An 11,049-nucleotide genomic window follows, 5' to 3' on the forward strand; every position below is an offset into this window, starting at 1 on the left:
ACAAAGTTTTATATAGAAGGGACCATAAATACATGTTTAATAGATAAATAGAAATGATCAAAAATTCAAAAATGTTGATACACATGAATAAAGCAATCTGGAAATTAAGAAATCCACAGTTAAAAATATTAAAAAAAAATATTTCCACATCAAGAAACTTTTAAAAAAAACATCAAATCAGATATTTGAGAAATTTAAAAATGCAAATAATTATATCAGAAAAATAAAAACACAATCCAGCTTTTTATGCGAAAATGGCGTTCGAATGGTGAACGCCCGAAATGTCAAAATCACGCAGTGGTACCAACATTACAAAAAAAGTGTTCCATGGCATGACAGCCGCATTTTTTTTCTAATGTTGGTGCTACTGCGCGATTTTGACATTTCGGACGTTCAACATTCGAACGCCATCTTCGCTTAAAAACCTGGATAAATTGAGCTTTGAGCTCAAAAATCAAATAATTAAAAACTAAATATTTCAAAATGATTAAAGTCAAAAAGAATCTTAGTTTTAAAAAATCAAAATAAAAAAAAGTTGAAAAAAAATTCGAATTAAAATAACATTTTGTTTTAATATTTATGAGCTCAGAACACAACAAATTCAAATGCTACAGTTAAAAATAAAAAGGAAGAAACTTAAAGAAATTATAATTTCAAATACACGTAAAATTAAAAAATTCTGTAAATCAAAATTTTTAAAACTCAAATATAAATAAAATAGGAACAGTCAAAATTTCCAATCTCTAAATCCTCTAAACTTGAGTTTCTAACTTAAAATATGACTTCAAATAATGTGTATTTATTATGATTCAAGATGGCGTAGAAATTAAAAGTTCAAGAGTTTAAAAATTTAAGAATTTAAGAATTTAAGAATTTAAGAATTTAAGAATTTAAGAATTTAAGAATTTAAGAATTTAAGAATTTAAGAATTTAAAATTTAAGAATTTAAGAATTTAAGAATTTAAGAATTTAAGAATTTAAGAATTTAAGAATATAAGAATTTAAATTTAAGAATTTAAGAATTTAAAATTTAAGAATTTAAGAATTTAAGAATTTAAGAATTTAAATTTAAGAATTTAAGAATTTAAGAATTTAAGAATTTAAAATTTAAATTTAAAATTTAAAATTTAAGAATTTAAGAATTTAAGAATTTAAGAATTTAAGAATTTAAGAATTTAAGAATTTAAGAATTTAAGAATTTAAGAATTTAAGAATTTAAGAATTTAAGAATTTAAGAATTTAAGAATTTAGGAATTTAGGAATTTAAGAATTTAAGAATTTAAGAATTTAACAATTTAAGAATTTTAATTTCGACAAAATAACATTTTTTTGGTTCATGTAAGAATACAAATTGGTAGCACCGTTAAAGGTATACATAATTATTTGCCAATACAAATTACCTGTTATTTAACACACATATTTAGTATATTCCGAGGTATATTCGAAAACAATTCAAGATCAAAAATTATTCCTGAACTCGTTCCTAAACAAATATCTATTTGAAATTATGAAACTCAAAAGAAATGTGTCTTTTAAAAGTTTTTAAAAACAATTTGTGTTTATAGTCAAGGGGTTGGAAACTCTTAGGGCTATAATTATTATGCTAACCAGTATATCAAAATATATGTTAGTATACTTATTATTTCCTTTACATACCGCCAGTATACTTACCAATATACTGAGAGTATCATAATATACTAACAGTTTATTGCTTTTCGGTTAGTATACTAACAAGTATACTGGAATATCGTTAGTATACTAAGTATTCCTAAGTAATATTAGAGTTTCCAGCCCCTTGTTTATAGTACAATTTTTGTTGGGGTACTAAGCGTGCTGTAATAATATGGCTAAAGTTATCAATTTTTGATCAGGTAAAAATAATAACACTGAAAAAAATCGCTATATTATTTACATAAATGAACTAAGCCTGAAATCGTTAGCATAAAAAAAAATCGGTCTCAATAAAACCATACATAAAAAAACTACCCCAAAATCATTTATTATTACAACTTATAATAAAATGCTAAATTTCACCCAACCTGCAAATTTTATGTAAGCGTGTAGTCAACATCCATCACACCAAATTGCAGTAACTTTTCAACAAGAAAGAGAAGAGAGAGCTTGCAGAAAAGTACGGGAACGGTTTTGCTGCAACTTCTACCTCTCTCACTGCAGAAGTTCTGCCTGAGAGGAAAGTTACTTTTGTTGCAGAAAAGTACGGGAACGCTCTGCTGCCGTTTTTGTGCAGAATTGCAGAATTCTGCAGTACGGGAATAGACCTATTGACTCAGAATTAAATTTTGAACAAATGTCTGTGCGTGTGTCTGGATGTGAGTCCGTGCACCCACAAAATGCACTCGATTATCTCTGAATTGACTGAACCGATTTCGACCGTTTTTGTCTAATTCGATACGTCTTGGGGTCCCGTAAGACCCGAAGTTTTGGCAGTTAATTAATTAAATATATTAATTTTCTTACTACTATCACTCCCCTCGATTGAGATTCATAATTATATTTTTAATATCTATGTTTTAGAATTTTAGAATTTCTGAACTCCCGAATGTTTCAATTTTAAGAATTAAAAATCAAATCAAATCAAAATATTTGATTTTTTGATTTATTTTTCTCATATGATTTTATTTTGAACGTTTTGATGTTTTCAATTTAAAAACTGTTTTTTTTTTATTTTCAAATTTCTGATTTTAAGAATTCAGGAAGTTTTAAATTGCTATTACACTCAACCCCCGGTGGTTGGTCACTTTTTCGTTTGACACTTTTTTAGTTTGTACCCCGTTGGTTGGTCAAAGTCAAACTAAAAAGTGACGAACTGTCACTTTTTATCCGGCGCTCACGAACACTATCAAAACAAACGTTCAGTAGTGTGTGTGAACTCCGTGTAAAGGGGGTGTCAAACTAAAAAGTGACGCCGTTCGTTTGACAACAGATGGTGTCAAACCATCGGGGTTTGAGTGTAGTGAGAAATTATTGAACTTCGGTTATCACCGAAGGATTTACAACAATATTTTACGTTTTTAAAACAAATATTTCACCGTTTAGCATGTTTAATAGCCCGGGTAAAAAAATAATAAAGTTGCTCAAATCAAAAATTATATGAGATTGCCCGAAAGAGTACTCAAAATGGAGGCTCAGGCCAAAATTTCAGCCCATTTGGTTGAAAACAGGCTTGCCTTGAGCAGGAACAAGTTTAAATGGGAATTACCCGTAAAACTGGAGCATTTACTCGATCAGAGGACGCCTCATGACAATCAGCCATCACGTGGCAGGAAAATAACTTCAAATTCGGCTTCAAAATTACATTTAGCGTTGTTAAGGTGTTTTTGATCAAATATCTGGTTGAATAAAGTGTCCTAGGAATAACAAAACCACTTTAAAAGCAAAAATTGATTATACCCTCCTGCCACGTGGTGGCTGATTGCCATGAGGCGTCCTCTGAACGAGGCAGCCTTCTTAGTGTGCTCAAGAGTGTGCTTTGATTTTTCCCTATACATTTAGCTGGGACCATGAGAATTTCTGCGACGCCGTAATGAATCCGGTTCAAGGCAAGACCAGCGGCCTCGGATCGTCTTGCACCCTTCGGAGGAATCGTTCCCTAGACCATCCCCTAGGACCCCATGGTATGCAATAGTCGTCATTTGTTAACGGCTGACTTGTACAGAGCAATTTACCTAAATGCTCCAGTTTTACGGGTTAATTCCCATTTAAACTTGTTCCTGCTCAAGGCAAGCCAGTTTTCGACCAAATGGGCTGAAATTTTGGCCTGAGCCTCCATTTTGAGTACTCTTTCAGGCAATCTCAAATAATTTTTGATTTGAGCAACTTTATTTTTTTACCCGGGCTAATGTTTAAGGGCATCTCCAGCGCTGGGGTGCAAATCAAATTTGCACCCGGCTCATGAATACCGAGATCAAATTTGCCACCTTGAAAAAATTCCGTCATCCCCACCGCTAGGGTAACAAATTTGCCACCGAAACAAGCCCACCGCGGGGGGCAAATATGGGTTTTTATCATTTGTTGCTCTCGTTTACCTTCAAAATCAATAATTATGTGTTGATTCATGTCTAGAAATGCTAAAAGTTCATTAAACTTTTTAATCCTATTGAAAATTTCAAAGAATTTCATTTTTCGAAAATGTCGAAAGTTAAACCATTTGCTACCCGATTTGATTCCCACCAAATTTGCTCTCGAGTTTGCCCCCGAGTCTCCCACCGCGCGTAGCAAAGCAGGTATCAAATTTGATCTCAAGTTCATCTGTAGAAGAAAAATATGTGTCGGTACCTGTCGGGTACTCATTTACTGATACCCGACAAGTACCAGCAAGCCGGGGGCAAAGTTTTGAATGCGTGTTTCGGAGATTTTCTATGTCTGCATTGTGGGTGATTCAAAAATTCAAAAAAATCAAAAATTCAAAAATTTAAAAATTCAAAAATTCAAAAATTCAAAAATTTAAATATTCAAAAATAAAAAATTCCAAAATTTCATTTTTTTTTACTTTTACAAAATTTAAATTAAAAAAAAAAATAATATTTTTTTCAATTATTTTAGGCTGTTGCACAAATTTTTCAAAGTTTATGTCGCCCCCGGTTCGAAAAACCAGGCGGCAAAAAAATATGTTTTTCAAAAAACTTCCAAATTTTTAAGGAAATATAAGTCCATCCAACTGAAAACAATTAGAAATGCATTTTCCTGCGTTTAAAATCATATTTAGCATGTCTGGGTTCGGTCAAAAATATTTTCAATTTTTGTGGAATTCCAATGTACAGCACCGCAAAAAGTTTTTTTTCGGCGAAAAAAAAAATCTCTTCCCCCCCCCCCCCTCGACCTGGACCAGAGTCGAGGGACATAAACTTCAAAAAATATTTGCAACGGCCTAATTTTTTTTTATTTTCCCTATTATTTTTTTTATTTTTTTTTAAATTTTTTAATTTTTTTAAAAATTTTAAATTTTTTAAATTTCTTAAATTTTTTAAATTTTTTAATTTTTTTAAATATTTTAAATTTTTAAAAAATTTTGAATTTTTTAAATGGCAGTGCGTGGCCGAATGGTTACGCTGTCCGCTTTGTAAGCGGATGATTCTGGGTTCGATTCCCATCTGCTGCAACCTTCCATCGGATGAGGAAGTTAAATGTCGGTCCCGGCCTTGGTTGTTAGGCCGTTAAGTCATTCCAGGTGTAGGAGTTGTCTCCATGCCATAAGTACAAACAGCACACCAAACCAAGCCTACTCCGGTGGAATCGCTGGCGGCGGTTGGACTCTCAATCCAAAGGTCGTCAGTTCAAACACTGGGGTGGAAGGTTCCTTGGAGTAAAGAGAGGTTTGGGTGTTCTCCCCATTCAAGCCTTCGGACTCCTAGGTTCGAGCAGAAACTTGCAATAGAGACCACAAAAGACACGGGGGTCGTTAATGTGGATGGTTTGATTTTGATTGAAATTTAAAAAAAAAATCCGTGCTGGATTCGATTTTCCGTGCATAATTCCATTTGATGCGGTAGCAAACAGGCAGAATACCGGGTAGCAAAGTGAAATCCCGAAGAACTGAGAGCAAATTTGCTACCGCGACAGGTACCGCGATGGGGTTGACGTCGGGTGCAAATTAGCTTTGCTTCGATGTTTGCACCCAGCGCTGGAGATGCACTAAGTTCCCTTAAAAATGTTTTGATTTTTCATGAAATTCCAATGTTTAGTACCGCAAATAAAAGATCCTACACCTCGTCCTACACATTTTATATTCTTGATTTTTTTTTAAAATGAACTTTTGAACTTTTTTTGTTATTTTGTCACGGTTAGGGACACTTTCCGTTCGATATGGTGTGACCACGACTGAACTCAAATTGATGCACGAAGTTCATCGCGGTTCATCATCGTTTTGTTGACATCCACAAAAAGAGCACCCACGGATGATGTCACGGTTCTTTAAAAATATTATACTTCAAAATCTCAAAAGCTACGCTTAAGAAATTTTTTGAAGGATAATTAGATAGAACATATTTAAAAAAAACTACCGGTTACATTTTAAGACCCATTTAAACATGTCTGTGTAAATTGCATTTAATTTAAAAAAAATCTACATTTTTCTGTCAACAGAAACTTGTTGAACCAATCATGGCCGCGCCCCTTCCCCACTGACAACCATCAACAGAAAAAGAAGAACCCCAGCAGCAGAACAGGATTGAAATTTGTGTGGATGGTGCGTCGTTTCTGCATTTTGCTAGCGAAAAAAAAAAGTTTATAAAACAATCTTTTGGTGCAAAATTTGCCAACATTTGGTAAATCAGCAACGTTGTGCAACTAGTAACGGCCAGTTTGGTGGTGTTTGAGAATGTTACCGAGGAAATAGCTGCACTGCTCAGCAAAAAAAAATACTTCTTTTTTTTCCTGTAAGGTAAGCACACAAAAATATTTGCTCAATGTTTTAAATTCGTTTATTTTTGTGCTGAAATTGCTGCAAATTTTGTAGGGTGGAAACGCTTTACAAAAAAATAAAATTTTAATTTTTCGGCGGAGTTCCGGTAAAATCTTCCTCCTCCACAGAAAAAAAAAGAATCTCACTTTTCCTTTCCATCTCCGCAGTTCCGCACGCACCAGCTTCTGCAGCCGAAACCGGTTTCTTACCTTTTTCCACACTCCTTTTTATTATTTTGCACATTTTTCGCGTCGCGATCGCCGAACCAGAACCCCCTTCCTGAAGTCTCTCAGAATGATTTAGTCTTTCTCGCTTTATTCTGCAGGTTCCGGACCGTTCGCGATGGCCGCGCACGGCAAGCGGTTCCGCTTCGGTCAGCCGAACCGTGGCCACGAGAGCGTGCTGCTGAAGGTGCTGAACCGGGAACACTCGGGGGTGTTTGCCGGCGGGTTGACGCGCAAGTCACGCGAGCTGCCCTTCCGGGAGGTGCCGGAGCATCTGCACTTTTGCCTGAAGGAGATCGTACCGTACTGTTACCTGCAGGGGCACGTGTTCATGGGGTTGACGGCGTGTGGCCAGTTTTTGATCAGCTATAAGGCTTCGTGCGATTACGATGAAGTTATTACGAGCGAGTACAACTTTTCGTCGAATTACAAGTACGAGTTGTACTTTTGGATTTATCGGCCGCACTTCCTGCTCAGCAAGTACTTCCAGGTGTGTCTGTTTGATGACCACGGGGTGGACGACATCAAGACGGTGTCGATGACCCAGTGGAAGACGGACCAGCGGCTGTTGTTGGTGCATGGTGCGAGCGAGAAGGACGATTGCGATTCGTACGTGACGGTGGTGCGAGTTCCGACGCTGGGTTGTTTGGACTGCAGGAAGTTGCGGGACGAGACGGCGGAAGAGGATGGCGGCGAGAACCGGGTGGACATTCTGTGCATCAAGTGCAACATGACGATCCACACCAAGTACAGGAATTCGGACTCGGGACCGAGGTTCAACCCGCGGTATAATTTGAACTGTCCGGGTTTTATCATCATGAGCGAAAACAGCTTCATCCACACGGTCAACATTCGGCTGGACATGAGTCGTTGTCCGGCGAGGCGACCCGCGGCGAGTTCCGCAGTCCTGAGTAGTAAGTACATTTCACAATATCCTCCGCGGGAACCAACTCCCACGAAAGAGCCGCAGCCAAAAGTTCCAATCCTCGCTGCAACGGCACCGCCGAGACCACCAACTCCCGCCGCGGCACCACCACCACCACCACCACAATCTTCCCTGAGCATCGCCGACCAAATAATTGCCGACTTTGCCGAATATGAGACTGAAACCTGCGAGTCGCGGGCCGCCACCAGACTGTCTTCAACAAGTTCCTCGTCAACGACGACCACCACGACCACCTATCCGGAAAACTTTGACGAGTTGGTCATTACGTGCACGCAGCAGCCGTTACGGCCGTCGATGGCGTCTCCGCCGCCGAACGTCCGCCTCATGAACCATCGCACCAACACCAACATCGAGTTACGGATCACTTCTCCCGAAGGGAGTGGTGGCGGCGGCCAAACGCCCAAATCGTACGTCACCCGGGTCGATCTCCAAGCCACCGCCAGCAGCAGTAGTTCCTCGGGGTCTTCCGGTCGGACGCCACTTCGACGGCGATCCTACCTGGCCGCATCGTCCCGTTCGCCAACCGAATCAAACAACGTTCCTAGCACCAGCAATGCGGCCGCCGCCAAGGCGTACGAGTTCTCGGAAGACACGGAGCCGGGCGAGAAAATCAGCACCTTCCGGAAGCGCCGTCTAGCGGACAAAAAGTACGAATTCTCCGAAGACAGCAGCCACGGCGACTCGGTCATCGTCCCGTTCAACCGGCTACGAGCGCGCGGCCAAAACCCCGCCGGATTCGAAATGACCACCCATCTGCACCGCGCCTCCCCAAGCCATGGCTTCCGATCGCCGTGCGGATCCCCCGTCGGCAACCGCTACCTCCGATCACCACCGGGAATCCGATCCCCCAACTACTACCGGCACCACTCCCCGGTCGCAACTCCATCGTCCAACTCCCGACCTCAAACCGCAGCGCAACTCATCAAACTGTCCAACTTTGACCCGAAGGACTACATCTACTCTGGCAGCATGACCACGACCACAACTTCCACCAACCCCGACCAAGACATCCCCAAGTTCTTCATCGACGCCATCCACAAGTTCAACGAGAAGAAGCTCCAAGCCGCCGCCGCCGAAGGCAACAACGAAAACTTCAACTCGGACAACCTGCTGCCCTCCTCCCTCAAACCGGACCCGGTCCAAGTAAAACCGGAAAAACCAATCTGCTCGAAAAAGATCGTCAAAATCTTCGTCGAAGAGGACGACGCCAACTCGGTGGTGACCACGGAGGAGGACGACTGCATCTCGCCCGGCTATCACACCTCGCTCCCCATGGAGGTCCACGGCTCGTGCTACTCCACCATGCAGATCATTTCCCCAGCCTCGTTCCAAAAGCTGCACTGCCCCGCTGTCGTGGTCACGCAGAACTCGTTCGACATGGAGACGTTTTCGTTTCACGTCGCGAACCACATTTGCGCCAAAAGTGACAAAAAGTACGGCATTCTGTTCGATTCGGCGTACGAGCTGACGCACGTAAGTATCGAGGCTGCGATATGCTACTCTCGAACTTGACTCATTCTCATCTTCCTCTCCCCCCCAGGTCTGCCCCCTCACCGAAACCGTCACCTGCACGATGGTGCTCCAGTTCACCGCGAGCGACACCAACAAGGCGAGCAAGTGCCACAACTGCCTCACCACGATCGACTGTCCGACGCACCGCAAAATCTACCAGTGCCGGTCGCTCTTCACCTGGAACATGGCGACCGGCGTTTGGACCGTGCTCGATTACGGCCACCTCGGCAACGGGCCCTATCTGGAGCTGAAGAAGCTCGCCTCGAACTACAACCGGCTGCTCGGCGAGTTGCGCTACTTTACGCGCAAGTTGTTCGGCAAGGACAGCACCGCCCAGGACATGGCCCGAACCTACGAATATCTGGGCCACCTGCGCGTCCTCGACTGCAACAACGAGAAAACCAAGCAGCGGCTGGTGGATCTCGTGCACATGATCGAGTTCTACCGGAAGCAGCGCGCTGGTGGTGGCGGAAGCGACGACAGCGAAGAGGAGGACAGCGAGGACGACGACTCGATCAGTACGGTAGGTTCCGATCGGGACGATGCCAACACGGTCGTGGGCGAGGCCGGCCTCACGTCCGACACGGTTAGTGATGAGGATGATAATTAGGGTTAGGAGGCGGTTAGGAATTTTTAAAACATCGTGATACAAGATATTGTCCTCCTTCTATCCTCTCTACCCATCTCTATTCTACGTATATTGTGGTAAGCAAATTTTTAGCGTGTACATTTTACCCCACACAGGAAAAAAAAACACTATTCCGCTCAAAAGAATAGCAGCGAAGTGCGCGGCAACACCACTCAGTTCTAAAATAAATTGTATTTATTGAATCCCCCTACTCCAACCATTTCCACTTGAACTGAAACAGTAGATGTTAAAACGTTTAAAAAGCTCGCACTTTGAGACGCACTTTTGGCGATTTCGTTCTTAAAATATCAAAAGTTTTGAGATTACAACGTGTCAACCCCACTGAAAAAAGTATGGTTGAGCTTATTTTAAGCTTAAAATGAGCATCCTCTCTTCAGAGTGTCGAAAAGAAATCAAAGACCTGTCGCGTTGAAAGATATTGTCCGTTTCTCTCGAAAGTACACGCCGCGCGGCATTTCTGGGAAGTGTCACTAGGATGAACATGAACGATAATGAACTTTGCTAACGATTTATCGGTTTAGTTTCTCCAAAAATCGATCGATTTTAGTTAAAACGTTCAAGCGTGGGCGGAACAGACGCTTTGTGTACCGTGGTGGTTAAATGCACTCGATCGTAATTTTTCGACTCACGATCGTTATTTGTCAACGCAAAAGCAATCCACATTCAAAAATTTAAAAATTCATGAATTAAAAAATTCAAAAATTTAAAAATTCAAAAATTAAAAACTTCAATTGAAACATTTCATAATTCAAAAATACAAAAAATCAAAAATGCGTTAAAAAAAAAGCTTATTTTTTTCAAAAATTCTAAAATTCTAAATTTCTGAAACTCAAAAATCCAAAAATTTAAAATTTTAAAATTCAAAAATTCAAAAATCAAACATACAATAAAAATCAAAAATGCGTTTAAATAGCTTATTTTTTCCATTTGTGTTTTTTTTCAATTTTTATCAATCTTTTTCAACCGTCAGATGGCAAGTGGGCCTCGTCGGAGTACGCCCATCAAATACGCAACTCAAAATTTGCATAGGAAACTTTTTTTTCGTGACGGCTTTTGTGGCACGCTCACTTCAACAGTTCTAGACTAAAATTTGAACGTGGCGTATCTCTAAACAACTTTTTAAAGAAAATAATTCCATAATGCTTATTTTGTCGTTTTAAACCAAAACAAGGCAAAAACTATATTTAATTAAACTATTCGCCATTTTCAAAAATTTGGCTAGATAATATCCAACGCCGCCATCTTAGGCCCACTGGGCCCACAAAACGGGGTACGCTCAGTTTGTATGGGAGCTGTC

At 40.1% G+C, this 11,049-nt stretch overlaps 1 protein-coding gene across 1 annotated transcript; it reads left to right on the top strand.

Moving 5' to 3' along the window:
* Positions 1-6,157: 6,157 nt before the first annotated feature.
* Positions 6,158-9,942, top strand: LOC6046526. The gene is made up of 3 exons (XM_038248844.1): positions 6,158-6,400; positions 6,747-9,064; positions 9,132-9,942. The coding sequence occupies exons 2-3, from the start codon at positions 6,764-6,766 to the stop codon at positions 9,711-9,713; spliced, it is 2,883 nt and encodes a 960-aa protein (XP_038104772.1). The 5' UTR covers positions 6,158-6,400; positions 6,747-6,763; the 3' UTR covers positions 9,714-9,942.
* Positions 9,943-11,049: the final 1,107 nt, after the last annotated feature.

The sequence above is a fragment of the Culex quinquefasciatus genome, chromosome 1, assembly GCF_015732765.1.
Source record: "Culex quinquefasciatus strain JHB chromosome 1, VPISU_Cqui_1.0_pri_paternal, whole genome shotgun sequence".
In the NCBI taxonomy this organism is placed as follows: domain Eukaryota; kingdom Metazoa; phylum Arthropoda; class Insecta; order Diptera; family Culicidae; genus Culex; species Culex quinquefasciatus.

Coding starts and splice junctions, on each gene's coding strand:
- LOC6046526 (XM_038248844.1), top strand. CDS start 6,764: ATGGCCGCGCACGGCAAGCGGTTCCGCTTCGGTCAGCCGAACCGTGGC. Junction 9,065..9,131: donor CGGCGTACGAGCTGACGCAC/GTAAGTATCGAG, acceptor TCTCCCCCCCAG/GTCTGCCCCCTCACCGAAAC.